General features: G+C 48.1%; 1 protein-coding gene across 6 annotated transcripts in view; it reads right to left on the bottom strand.

The window, feature by feature from the left end:
• Positions 1-351: 351 nt before the first annotated feature.
• The window catches only part of FAM219A (family with sequence similarity 219 member A), a 51857-nt gene continuing 37670 nt past the window's right edge, over positions 352-14538 (bottom strand). For 2 of the 6 annotated variants that reach the window (XM_055302543.1, XM_055302545.1), the window contains exons 2-6: positions 7500-7599; positions 4777-4879; positions 4469-4549; positions 3773-3827; positions 352-3234 (exon numbers count right to left, since the gene is read on the bottom strand). In XM_055302543.1, the coding sequence (XP_055158518.1) occupies positions 3076-3234; positions 3773-3827; positions 4469-4549; positions 4777-4879; positions 7500-7599 (498 nt within the window). In that variant the 3' untranslated portion in view covers positions 352-3075. The remainder of the gene's footprint in view (positions 3235-3772; positions 3828-4468; positions 4550-4776; positions 4880-7499; positions 7600-14538) is intronic. The other 4 variants (XM_055302546.1, XM_055302548.1, XM_055302544.1 and 1 more) reach the window with 3 other exon arrangements.

Raw genomic sequence — 14538 nt, 5'->3', positions numbered from 1 at the left:
TAGGACGGGCACTGCCCATTATGATATCACCTGGCTCAGCCCCAGCCCTGGGGAGGTGAGAAGATCCAATTCCCTCCCTACCTCCAGCCTCTTCCTGCCTCAAGCCTCTCAAAAGAATCTAATTTCCAAGAGTTCAGAGGGTATCTGGAAGCCAAACTTCTCACTCTGATGAAGAGAATGGAGGTTCTGAGACATCAAGTGACTTGTCCCAGGTTATGCAGCAGGTCAGTGGCAGGCCTGGCCTGGGAACCCATGAGTGGAAGCAGAGTGAAATGTGTATTCAGAGAATCAGTTCTCTCCCCTTTCCAGCCCACCTGCCCCTTGCCCACAACCCAGGTAGGGAGATGAGGCTGGCTTGTTTGATGCTTTTAATATCATTATTTGTGTTACACGATACACAACCAAGGATGATGGTCAATACTGCAATGGAAATGTTAAAAAAAATATTATACACGGCTCATGTCTTCCACACACCTTCCTGGAAATAAATTAGTGAGCACGGAGAAACCTGGCTGATAGGCAGCCAGAGCTGAGGGTAGAGGGAGTGTTAAGGCAGTATCTACAAGGGGGAAGGATGACAAGGGGGCAAGCTAAGGCCTCAGTTTCTCCCCTCCAACATCCCAGACAGGGAAGGAGGGACCCACACACTCTCCTAGACCCAAAAGGTGCTGGCCACCAGCTCCCTACTTCTCTCTACCACTTGTACACTGCCTCAGTTGGAAGCCCTCACCTGCCAGGGAACTAGCCTGTCCTGTGGGGAGGGACCTTTTCCCTGGTTCCTCAGGGCCAGAGAGGTCAAGCAGTGGGCCAGTCCTAGGGCAAGTCAGCAGCAAAGACAGTAGTCTAAATGAGCCCTCGTGGGGACCCTGCCTGGAAAAGAGGAGGTACCCATATTCTAGAAGGTTGAGACGGGGAGCCCAGGGTGAAGATAGTAGTGGTAGGAAACTTGGCTGTGGGGCCCGGCTGCCAGAATGGGGATGCTGACCAGGGTGGCAGGGAAAGGTTCAGATGGGAGTGAGATGGGCCTTATAGGTATCGCGGGTGCCTTATTTGTCCTTGCTTCCCTTTGGCATGTTTTCTCCTCACTTAACCAGGGTCCCTGCACTTGAGGAGGTATGAGAGGGTGGGAAGAATTGAGGGTGGAGAGCTGCACCTCAAAAACTTTGGAGCCTGTGGGTTTTGAGGTGCTACCTTCCCAAGCCAGCAGCCTATTCTCACTCCTCACTATCCTCCCCTCCAGGGAGTGGGCCATGGGGGTGTCCTGTGCAAGCTTGCAGCATGTGGGTGGTACATATGAGATTGGGTATCCCAATATGTGTAGGTTGTACCATGGAAGAATGGGGAGTATACACCCTGGTCCTGGGATATGGGGTTTGTGAGGCATAAGACCTGAGCAGTCTTAGGCTCTCTGTGCTTTCATATGTCTTCACATGGGGGCAGGTCTCTATTGCCCAGTCAGAGGAGGTGCTGGACTTGATCACCTCCTCCCTCTTGATTTTTACTTTTCCGCCCTCTCCCTGCGCCCCCCCCCCCCAACACTAGCAGCAGAAGCAGCAATACACACATTCGGACTCACAGATACCACATAGAGCTACACACATAACATATAACCCCCACACATACATGTTCATAGACACACACACATGTATTCCCAAATAGATCCCAAATACATCCAGGTCTCTTAGGAACTTCCCTCTCCTTTCCACAGACACACAACTCAGAAAGCCCCATAGATGTATTCAAAGACACACAGAGACTTGTCCACACACCTCCATAGAAATTCCTATGAAGGAATTCCTTCAGGTTTGAAAAGACCTTAAAAGTAACTTCAGACCCTGCTCATTTTACAATGGAGGAAACCAAAGCCCAGGGAACACAGGTGGCTTGCTGAAAGTGGATAGAGTGAGCACTGGCATAAGGGCCACAACCCACACTTCTGACTCTCAGGCTTGGGCTCTCAGTACACTGCTGAGCAGCCTCTCCCATCACTAATAGACCACACAGTCACTTTCCCACAACAGACACATATCCATGACAGAAACAGACATCTGGAGAGACAGGCCCAGCACAGAGACACAGACACACACCCTGACAGCCTCAGACACATGCACATCCTGCCAAATTCTCGCTACCATACACATGCAACCACTGTTTTCTCCTAAGCTTGTCTCCTTGAAGATTCTTACTGGGAAGCAGCATCTGGGATCCTAGGCTGGAGAAAAATGGGAATGGGGCATTCGAGGCCAGCCCTACCTCCTGCTTCCAGCCTGCGATGGAGACCAATGAACAGAAGCCTAGAGGGGTGGGAGGAATTGACAGAGAAATAGATGCATTGGTTGGGGGTGGGTGAGGACAAATCATATCACCCCAAACTGGCCTGTCTCTAAGGCTCACCATACTTCTCCACAACCCAGAGAGAAGGAAGGGGGTGATGGAGCGAAGGGGAGGAAGAAGGCAGTGATTCTATGGGCAGGTGAGGAGGGCGGCGGGCAGTATCCACTGGGCAGCTTTGCCAGGCTTCCCATCTGGAGAGGAGGGGGAAACAAATAGTTATATGGGCGGGCAGGGGGCGCATGGAGGGGGCTCTGAGATGCTGGGCCCTGCTCCCACTGCCCTGGGCCTTTCTGCCTCCCAGCCTCTTTCCTTGTCAGGCTGGGGCTGGGGGAGCTCATGGCTTCGCTGGGGTGGGGTCAAGCCCCTGGCTTTGTGATCCCTCCCCCCCACTCGTTAGTGTTGGCCTCCCTGCTGTCTGGTCTTTCCTCTCCTCAACCAGACTGCAGCTTTGGGGAGGGGGGCAGGGTGCTGGGCAAGATCCCCCAAGTAACTGAACAAACAGCCCCACCATTCCTCAGCCCCCGGGGTGGAGAAAGACCCGGTTTTGGTTTCTCCGGCTCCATGAACACACAGAGGTACACGTCCTACCATAGGAGGAAGCAATGACTGTTACGAGGTTGGCGGCTGTAGGGGGCACAGGGGCCAGGGGCAGGCAGACAAGCTGGGGGGGGGGTTGGCCCCTGCCCTGTCCAACCTGGCCCTTGGGGACCCTGCCCCGGGTGGCCGCAATGGCCTCGCCCGCTACTGAATGTGGCAGGCGGTGGAGGACGTGGCCTGGCAGCACATGCAGGTAGGGTTCACGGACTTGGGGGGAATGAGGTCCAGGTCCTCGTCATCTGGTATCTCGTCTAACCGGTAGCCATCCTTCAGCAGCTGGATGTTCAAATCTTGGTTGATCTGCTGTAGACAAAGGGGAGGGAGGTCAGGCTCGGGGTGATCTGGAGGAACCACTCACAGTCAGGCTTCACTCACGGGCCATCTGCATCCAACTCAGTCCCATCCCAGGTTATTGAAATGCCAGGCTTTGCCCCTTCTTAGGCCCTGGCCTCCCTTCTGGCCTCACTTCTTTACAGGTACAACCTTGAGGCCCTGCCTCTCTACAAAGGGCAGCTGCCTCTATTTGGCTGGCCCCTATTTCAGGCCTAGCTCCATAAAGTATTGCCTGTATTTCACACTCCATTCTGTTTAGGAACCCTGTTCTAACCACAAGCTCAAACCTTGCCCCTAAAACGGGGATCCCCACACTCAAGGCCCATTTCTAATGGCCTCCAGTTTCTTTCAGACACTGTCCCACCCCAGGCCCCACCCCTCACAGGCCTCCACCTAGCTTTGCCCATTACTCTTCTCAGGGTGTGAGTGGGTGTTGGCCCCATGCCCTTTCCTGGATGGCGGTGGTCCTGTTCAGGAGTGCCTAGAGTCCTAAGGAGTGGGGCCTCACCTCAGCAGAGGAGTAGCCAGAGGAGGAATATCTGGACATGTCAAAGTCATCATCGCTGGTGGTAGGAGAAAGAGACAGAGAAGTGATTCCTCAATATTAAATAGGAAACTCCTTGTACCCCACTGCCTACCCAACAGTTGATACCTCCCCCCTCCCCCGTGCTTCCAAGCAAACAGCAGATCTAAATCAAAGACTGTGCTTGCTGTGCAAATGCCCAGGTTCCCTAGTCCTACCCTTCTGAATGAATTGTCACCCTTAACCTTCTTCTACACAGAGCTGATACATCCTTTACCCCCATTTCTCTCACTTTTCTTCTAGGCTCAAATCCCCGACTTGTTGGGTTTTCCCAAACTTTAAATGTAGCCAGGTGTGTTCCTAGCAGTAGAGCTCCTTCCTTGGAGGGAGCAGGACATTGAACATTGCATCAGGGCCCATTCAAGGGACAGTGATTGAATCAGTTGTCCCAGGACAGCATCAGGGTGTGACATTTCCCCTTTCCTCTCTCTGCTCTTTCCTACCTCCAGATAAAAAAAAATTCCATTCCCTGGGAGATTCATCCTTGGAGAACTTCTGGCTGTCTGAGGAATACCCCACATTCCACTTCTGACAATATAGCAGGTGTGGCCTGTACAGCCCACTTGTATGTTCATATAGTTTCTGTGGCTTGCCCAGCTGCCCCAACATCCCTGTACACACCTGTCCGTGTCAAGGGCTACCAGTGGCTTCTCATCTGGGCTCTGGTCAAGCGAGGAGTAGCCTTTATTGGGGACGACCAGCCTGGGTAGAAAATTTAGGGGATTGGATTGGCAACTGGAGCACATAGCCTGGCGAGGAACTGGATTGGGCCCTGACCCACCACTTCCCCCTGCCCCTTGGATCCTGTTGAGATTCTCTCCTCTCAGGGAGGAGTTGGGCCTGAGGAGGGAGGAAAGAAGGAGAGGCATAGGACCAGCAGAAATAGATACTGACTGGCAGGGTCCAGGTGAGGTAGTGGGGGCCTCTACCTTGTCCGGGCCATGACATTGTTCTTCTTGGGTTGCTGGTTGACGGGGCTACCCATGCTGCCATTCTTCAGGGAGCCCTTTCGGGCCAGCTCCCGCTGCTTTTCTGCAGGAGAACATGGGAAGGAAGCTGTGTCCTGCTCCCAGGGCCACCACCCTACCTTACTGCTCAGGGCTGACTGGGTTGGGCCTCCACTGTGAAACCTCTTGCTTCTCTAGGAACCGAGACAGGGATCCCAACTCCAGGCCCTTCTGGTTGGTGGAGACAATACTTGCCCCTGTACAACCTGAGGCAGACACTAAGGGGCAACAGGAAGAGGTTGACCCCTGCCTTCCAGAAGCTCTACTCCCATGTGGGGCAGTTAGTGTGTGCTTGATGCCAGAGAAAGGCTGGAGATGAAGCAGAAGCATGGAGGAATCAGGGCTTCTTGCAGATGATACCTTGAGCTGGAGAGAAGAGGGCATTCTAGGAAGGAGGGATAGCATACGCAAAAATGAATTTATAAGTGAGCAAAATAAGGATGGATCCAGATGGGATGGAGGGGTGAAGTTGGAGGGAAGTCAGGTCAGAAAAACAGGATACATCTATTCAGTCATTTATTTATTCACCAATCACCATTATGTCTTAGGTCCTGTGTTAAGGGGTTGGGGGCTCCTTCTGGTTACAAACTCAGAGTTTGAAGACTTTGAATGCTAAACCAAGGAACTTGGGATTAATGAAGAAGCCGAAGGAGCTACTGAAGTTGTAGAGTGGGAGGGGAAGAATGGGGCTAGCAGAGTAAGGGGCAGGAGGCTGGGGAGCTCCTCTGACTTTACTTCTGACTCTTGTGCCAGCCTTTGAGTTCTTCAGGGCTCGAGTCTACCAGCTTCATGGGGCTGGCCACCAGGTGACCCACTGTCTGGTATGTGGCACTGTTCCCAGTAGTTAGTAGCGCCTGGGTCCTTGAGAAAGCCTGCCTACGCTTTCCTACTCATCTTAAACCCAGATGTGGGAAAAAACTATTGGGTGGAGAGAGATGCTGAGGGGAAAGCTCTCATAAAATAACCACTAGCCCCAGAGAGTCAGGATGGAATGGGCATTCCCAGCTACTGTGACTCTGAAATTTCCCCTGATCTCCATGTCTCTTAGTCTCTCGTCTCTCAGTCTCTGACCCTCTGTCTTTGCCACTGCTCCTCTGACTCCAGTTTTTTCCCCTGGCTTCTTTCCGGCAGGCAGTAGCTGCCGTTACCACTCCATGACTCTAGGGGGTGCCATCTGCTTGGAGGTCCCCGGTGGTGATTTTTCCTTAGTTCAATTGGGGCGAAGTTGTGAATTTTCAAGAGGCACTTTGGTGGTAGTATAATGGGGAGGGGGAAAAAGTGTTATTTTAAAAGCATATTGGAATTGTTTTAAATAGCGGAAAAAATGCAAACAATAAATTTGCAAAACCAAACTATGGACTACTATACAACCATTTAAAAGTGTGAAGTCATTCTTTATACACTGACATTGGCAGGGTCTGCATGGTATTAAGTGGAAAACAAAAACAAAAACAAAGTTTTGGAAAATGTGTACAGTATGATGCCACTATTGTTAAAATGTAAAATAAAACAATAAAAACTAAAAAGGCTTAGGATGATTATCTGTGGGAAGGGCATAAAAGGAGAAGAACACTTGTTAAAATACTTGTATTATTAAACAATAATAACAAAACTGGCTGCAGTTTGAGACTGGTGTCTTGGGAAGATGAACAAATTCCCCTGAGAGAACTGCTCTCTTGTTTAGAAAAACAGCCTGAGGAGATCCCTGGATGTGGTCTAGAATGAGAAGCAAGATCAAAACAATACAAAACAACCCCCATACACATACACACCACAAGAAAAGAAAACAAACAAACAAACACTGAATAAAAGAATAGGACTGTGAAAAGGAGCTCTGGCAGCTACAGAGGGAAAGGTTTTACAACAGATAGAGAAATGCCAAGAGGGTGGCAGGCATGGCAGAGGAGTTTTGAAGGACAGTGATGAGTTGTATGTAATTGTAAACTGTTTCTTGGATGCACTGTGATGTAATTCTTCATGAAACCAAACTTTAGTAAGTCTGTTATATGCAGCAACCTTTGGTAAGTAACAGTTTGGTCCCCCAAGGGAGAAGGACAGTGTTTGGCATAGGGTGAAGCGAGAAGAGCAGTGGGAGCTACAGCAGTAGTTAGGAGCCAAGTGGCTTCCCTGGAAAGGGGGTGGGGAGATATTTGGGCTTACTAAAAAACCAAGGGAAAGCTCCCAAAACAGGAGCCTGCCAGGCCCTGAGATCTCTGGATGGGTGAGGGAGGAATAAGGAGAGGATCTCAGCTTCTAGGTTTTCGGATCCTCACTCCTTTCTACCCCTCAAACATAGTAACTGACACCCCATCTCTAAGGCAGTTTCCTTCCAGCCTGGTCCAATGTTTGATGGGACTTCTAACCCTCTCTCTGGGGTTCCCTGGTTTTATCCCTGAAGCTAGCCCCTGGAACACATGGAGTCTTCTTGGCCTCAGAGATGCTTCCTAGAGCTTTGGGTCCTACAGAGAACTAACTTCCTTCTTTACCTTGCAGGAGATAAGGTGTCTGGCAGTGCCAATGACTTGGTGGTTTGAGTCTTGGAATCATCTAGTTTGAGTTGGTTTATTTGTGCCATCTCCTTTCAGACCCATCCCAGAGCATCTTGTCCACTCCCCACATCTCCCTCAGCCCCCGGACACACTCACCCAGCTTCACTTGGAGCGGGGATGGTTTGTAATTCATGGCTACTGACTCACCCTCCCGGGCGTCACAGTCCCCGTCTGAGATAGAGGCGGCGGCTGGGTCCTGTGGGAAGAAAGCAGAGAGACAGAGAATTGTTAGGAAGTGAATACATGGGGCTGCTCTCAGCCCTAAAGCTGTTTTTTCCACTTGTCCTCTGGAAGCATTAACCCTTGGCAGTAGACAAGCGATTCAAGGAGGGAAGGGCAGATCCATATATGCTGGAAGGAAGACCCCGAACTGGGTAAAAGAGCCACAGGTTTCAGCCCCACTTACGCTTACCTAGGTGTCTGTCTTCAAAGACCTGTGTGAGCCAGCCTCACCCCAGAAAGCCTACTGTGATTCCTTAAACCCACAGAATCTCCTTGTCCAACTTCCCATACTAGTTGCCCTGTTCCTCAGGGGTCTTCCTGTATACTTGTTTGGAAAGGTCTTTCTAGGTTCCTGTGAGTTTAAGTCTGGATTAAGGGCAGAGTAGATGCCCCCTAAGACAGACCTTCTGCTTCTGTTTTCTCCTAGCATTGGATGGGTCTCTTTGCCAGGTCTAGAGAACTGACTGGCCAAGCCAGGCCAGACTTCAAGGCTGCAGCCAACGGACAAAAGAGTCCTCATGAGGACTTCTCTTCGTTTCACAGATGAGTCATAAAGAATGTCTCCTGAAAGGTTTGCTGGATACGGTAGGTGAGAAGATGAATAATGGCAAACGAACTGGTGATCAGTTAGTCCTGTGCTGCTCAGTAATCTAGCCTCATTGTTTCCTCCAAAACACCTCAAACCTCTGCTACAAGGTCCAGGGCCCTGGCCAATCCTACTTTAGTCAGTTGGAAGGGGCTGGAATCATGCACACTCTCCTTGAGAAACCGATACAGATACTGCCACTCTAGGCATCTGCCTAGGATTAAAGAATAGTAAGCCCAAGGCCTGAGAACTGCAGAATGGACCCAAGGCTGCCTGTTCTGCCTCTGGGGATGCAGGCAGCAGACAGACAGGTAGAATGCTCCAGAATTGGCCCTACAGTGTCAGGCCCAGGGATCTGAGTGACCAAGCAAGGGAAGGACATAGAACCATTATGATGGCTTCTGTTCCCTTTAGAATGAGGCAGTAGAGATAAAAACATGCTTGTCAAAGAAACAAACAATCCAATCATGAAATGGGCAAAAGACATGAAGAGAAATCTCACAGAGGAAGACACAGACATGGCCAACATGCACATGAGAAAATGCTCTGCATCACTTGCCATCAGGGAAATACAAATCAAAACCACAATGAGATACCACCTCACACCAGTGAGAATGGGGAAAATTAACAAGGCGAAACAACAAATGTTGGAGAGGATGCGGAGAAAAGGGAACCCTCTTACACTGTTGGTGGGAATGTGAACTGGTGCAGCCACTCTGGAAAACTGTGTGGAGGTTCCTCAAAGAGTTAAAAATAGACCTGCCCTATGACCCAGCAATTGCACTGTTAGGGATTTACCCCAAAGATTCAGATGCAATGAAACGCCGGGACACCTGCACCCCGATGTTTCTAGCAGCAATGTCCACAGTAGCCAAACTGTGGAAGGAGCCTCGGTGTCCATTGAAAGATGAATGGATAAAGAAGATGTGGTTTATGTAGACAAATACCCACCATTTGCTTCAACGTGGATGGAACTGGAGGGTATTATGCTGAGTGAAGTAAGTCAATCGGAGAAAGACAGTGTATGTTCTCATTCATTTGGGGAATATGAATAATAGTGAAAGGGAATATAAGGGAAGGGAGAAGAAATGTGTGGGAAATATCAGAAAGGGACACAGAACATAAAGACTCCTAACTCTGGGAAACGAACTAGGGGTGGTGGAAGGGGAGGAGGGCGGGGGGTGGGGGTGAATGGGTGACGGGCACTGAGGGGGACACTTGACGGGATGAGCACTGGGTGTTATTCCGTATGTTGGTAAATTGAACACCAATAAAAATTAATTTATTAGGAAAAAAAACATGCTTGTCATTAAGGGGAAAGGAAAAAGTCTAGAATGTTTGGGAGTGAAATCCTAGCCTTGCCCGTGTTCCTTCAGGCTAGCCAGAGTGTAAGACCTTGGGTAGACTCTGTTGCCACAGTCGTTTGTGAGTTCCTGAGGGCAGAATCTGGGCCTCTGTCCTCTGCTCTGAACCTACCCCACTTAGCTGGAATTGTAGGGGACAGGGCTCAGAAAAAGTGGGGTGCTGCAGTGCCTCAGTGCATCTCAGGTGGTGCCTCATGCTACAGTCCTCTCCAATCCTTTATTCTCTGCCTCCTTGTCTGAGTTCCTCCTGCGAGATTCCTAATGGATAGCACTTGTCCCATGCAGACTTAGAGAAGCAGGCTTCTCTGCAGCCAAAACAACCTTGAGGTGCTACCTACAGGGGGCATGAAGACCTGACAGCTGGGTTCTGGTTTTCCCCTTAGGCAACAGGTAGGACTTATTTCCAAAGCAGCCTGAGGGATGACTTTTCAAAGGGTAAAGCCCATAAACATGCCTGTGGGATCCCACCAGTGAAGTACTGGCACCTTTCCAATTCCCTTAGTCACATTACTTTTTCTGTACCATTTCTCACATGTCATACATACCATATCCATTTGGATATGGTTTCCTCTTCTGACTTTGAGGACACTGTGATCCTTGGCCTATGTTGCCTCTTTAACCATCATTTTTTACTCCTCCCACAGCCCTGTGTCTCTTCAGCAGTTTTTGGCCCTCAGTCTACCTCTCACTTTGGGGAGCCCTAATGTTTCTTACAGTTTAGAGTAACATTTTTACACTAGTGACTTCTAAATCTATGGCCTTCCCAATCTGGTATCTTCTCTGGAACCCTCTACCCCATCCATTCATGCAAGCTTCACTGTCCTTTCCTTGGGGCTGACTTTAAACACATGAGCCCTTCAGGGGTGCTGGGTGGCTCAGTCAGTTAAGTGTCTCCCTTCTGCTCAGGTCATGATCTCAGGGTCCTGGGATCAAGGGTTGCATTGGGCTCCCTGCTCAATAGGGAGCCTGCTTCTCCCTCTCCTTCTGCGCCTCCCCACCTCATGTTCTCTCTCTCTCAAAACAAAAACAAAAACAAAAACAAAAACAAAACAAAAAACAAACAACAACAACAAAACCCACACGTGAGTCCCTCAGGCATGTAAGGCTAACCTTTTCCTCTTTAGTACAGATGAGTTCATAAGAGTTGCTTCTCTCAGGCTGGAGGTACCACCGAGTAGGAATGGTAACATTGGAGGGAGACTATGCAGGAAGGATAGGGTCTGAGTGAGGGCTGAGAAGCTGTTGAGCAATTCTAGTTACAGGGACCCACATTTGGTCCTCCATGCCATTGGACAGGTCTTGGTGGCTTCTGATCCCTGAGGGAAACTGCCAGTTCCTGTGGGTCATAAACTAGGGTGTAGAGAGAGCCCTGGGCTTGAGAAGTCCCATGCAAAGCCTACCATTCAGCATCTCCTCATCACTGTCCATGATAGAAGGCCATCTTCATGGCAAGAACAAAGATCTCTGGCACTGTGCCTGAACATTCAAGTCTTTACTGTGGACTTCCTGTATGTTTTCCCTGAGAAACACAGCCAATGCACCATGACCATCACATGGAAATGTAATCAGGTTAAATGTGAAATATTCATGAATGTTAAGTATCAGAGAGAATCCAGGCAGAAGGAAACGTCTGGCTCCAAAAAATCAGGGAGAATTTAAAATGCCCCCCAAGGACATCTGACAGGAGTTAGCTAGATCCAGGAACTAGAGTGGGGATTAGCAAGATTATTAAACACTCAGTGGAGACAGACATTGAAATGCATCTCTAACAACAACCCGTGTTTCTGCAACCCTTCAAATAAATTCTCCACAGACTGCAGAAATGATTAATAGCCCAGTCTCACTGTTTCTGGGACAGCATATATAGGCTAATGGCCAGTGCAAAGCCAATATAATTAGAGGAAGGCAAAAGTGCCAGAAGAATCCTTAGAGCTAGTCTGGTCCAGTTTAATTTTCATTAAACTGTGTTCCCTGAACCCTGTGCCTTGGGCAGGGCTGAGTGCAAGGGGGAAGCAATAATAGGGAGAATGAAGATCCTCTTTTATTTCACTTATATACCAGCCTTTCTACAAATTTTTGGTTGGAGAAAGGGTTCTGTTGCAACAACAACAACAAAGTTAAAATCCATTGATTTGAGGTGCCTGTCTGGGTTAGTTGGTAGGGTGAGTGATTCTCATTCTTAGGGTTGTGAGTTTGAACCCCATGTTGGGTGTAGAGATTACTTAAAAATAAAATATTTTAAAAATCCATTAATTTAATACAATCTGGTCCTTTAAAAATGTTTTATTATGGAGATTATTCAACTTACACAAAAGTGGAGAAAATAATGTAGTGAGATCTTGGGTATTATCAGCTTTGACAAATTCAACTCATTAATCCATTAAAAAAAAAAACTTCACTCCTCCATTTACTAGCTGTGCAATCTGGCTTTCAGTTTCCTTATCTGTAAAATGCAACTAATATTAATACCTTTGTCAAAGGTTCTTGTGAGGCTAAAATAAGTTAGTACATGTGAGCACTAGGTACATATTAAGCAATATACTTTGCTAGTTATAAAGTTATTAGTACAGGTTCCATAAGGCCTACACAATGCCCTGGGAGTGACTGGCCCACAGCTGCATCCCTGGCATCACACAGATTGGGGCCTGGATTACATAGGGAAGTATCCATGGAAAAGGTATTCCCTCCACAGGGTAAGAAGGGGACTGACCAGGGGTCATTCTGCCTCCTCTTGCTCCTTACTCCAATATACTAAATATCCTTCATTTATTTATTTATCAGTGGCAAGCCTGGGGCTCATCAAGATAAAAAAAATAATTCCATTAAGGAGCTTCCAGTAATTATCAACAGTGTCAAAAACCAGATAAGTCCCAGGATATACAGTATTTAGAAATAAGGAAGTCATAGGTGGCCTCAGAAAACACAGTTTTAGTTGAAGAGTAGGAATAGAATCCAGATTACAGAGGATTTAGGAGGGAATAGGAAAAGCTAAAGGAGAAACAGTGAACATGGATATTATTTCAAGGAACCAGACTGAGAAGAAAAGGAATGAGAATAAATGATAGCCAGAGGGAACCTTGGAGTTGAAGAATTTCTTTGGACCTAGGGAATACCTGACTAATATCCTAGACTGAGGGGAAAGAAGCTAGAAATATCTAAAGGAGATGTTTGATACAGCATGGTCCTAGTAGACTCAAAAGGAGATGGAAACAGAGCCTTGGGCCAGGGAAGGAAGGCTCCTTACTGAAATGGAAGGGAGGTGAAGATGAGTGGAGGATGTAGATAACATGGAGGCAGAAGGGTAGGTGGAAAGTTAAAGGAGTTCATTCCTGAAAGTCTAATTAGGTAAGGAAGAAGTTGAATACTAAGAGGTTGGAGACAAAGGGATACTTGGTGACTGGCCAGAAGAGGAAGGAGATCAGACTGGCTGGGCTTCTAGCTACAAATTCTTATCTTTTACCTAGGTGCCCTTGATCTTGTCACCAGGATGAAAGATGCTCTCCGTGGTGCTGAACAATTTTGCCCTTGTCTTGTGGATTGAACATGAGTGATTCAGGGTAGAGACATGATTCAGTTTTAGCTTTCCCACAAGAAAGGTAACCTCTGTCCTCACCTCCAAGCACTAAGTCTCAGGCAAATGGAAATTTAAAAGGATTCAGAATGAAATATGAAGAGGCAAAGTGCTTGTACCAACATTATCTAAACTTTCTTTCCTGAAAACATGTGAATTTTCCTCCAGGTTTACAAGGGAGTAGCAGAGGCAGTTCTGAGTGGTCAGAGGCTACCTCTGGAATAGTTATGTCTGTACCCTGTTCAGTTGTCCTGGGTGGAAGCAGGAAGCAGGGCAAACCTAGAGCAGGAACAGGGTGAGGAAGAAAGATGACGCTGATAAGGAAGCAGGAAAGCAGAGAAGATCTGGAGCTCACACCATTCTCTGACAGGTAGGTGGAGGCACCAAAGACAAGGCACCAAAGACCAACTCTTGTTTCTGTAACAATTTGTCTAGAGGTCAGCTCAGAAACTACCTGGGGTCTCTTGTTCAGGGTTATGCCACTCCTCAAAACATCTCTTGCCAGTGGGTAGAAATAAACATGTTTAGATATCATATTTTTTTTAGATTTTATTTATTTTATTTTATTTTATTTAGATTTTATTTATTCATGTATTCATAGAGATGGAGAGAGACAGAGAGAGAGAGAGAGAGAGAGAGAGAGAGAGAGGCAGAGACACAGGCAGAGGGAGAAGCAGGCACCATGCAGGGAGCCCGACATGGGACTCGATCCAGGGTCTCCAGGATCATGCCCTGGGCTGCAGGCGGCGCTAAACCACTGCGCCACCAGGGCTGCCCAGATATCATATTTTAGAGAGAGATCCAGATGATACAACTAACTACAACATTGGACTCTTTATGTTCAATGTCCATGGGTGGGCAGAAACCTAACCTCCTGTCCAAGAATATTCAGTAGCAATGTAGGCACTGGGTAGACACCTCTATTTCCCTACAGATGACTGTTTATTCAGCCTGTAAGGCATTACCATCTTTTTAAAAAAAAGATTTTATTTATTTATTCATGAGAGAGACACAGAGAGAGGTAGGGACAGAGAGAGAAGCAGGCTCCTCACAGGGAGCCCAATGTAGGACTTGACTCCTGGACCCAGGACCACGCCCTGGGCCAAAGGCAGATGCTCAACCACTGAGCCATCCAGGCACCCCTTCCCATCTGTTTCTGACTCCACATCTCAACATAAGAATCATTTGACCAATAACAGGTCTTTGTGGTATGATGTGAAGTCCTGAGTTCTATTTCCTAAGTCTGAGTTTTAGGCAGCTCCTATTTTTACTCCTCAGCTCCCCTTTTCCAGGATTCTCCAGGAGCTGCCTGCAGCACCAGGCAATTGGCTAGGACTTCTATCTTTTAGGTGCATATTAAGACCTTTATGGGGCCCGCTTCTGAGGAAAGAT

The sequence above is a fragment of the Nyctereutes procyonoides genome, unplaced genomic scaffold (assembly GCF_905146905.1).
Source record: "Nyctereutes procyonoides isolate TBG_1078 unplaced genomic scaffold, NYPRO_anot_genome, whole genome shotgun sequence".
NCBI lineage: Eukaryota > Metazoa > Chordata > Mammalia > Carnivora > Canidae > Nyctereutes > Nyctereutes procyonoides.
The sequence above is the reverse complement of the archived record's forward strand: the minus strand, read 5'-3'. Positions and strand labels throughout refer to the sequence as shown.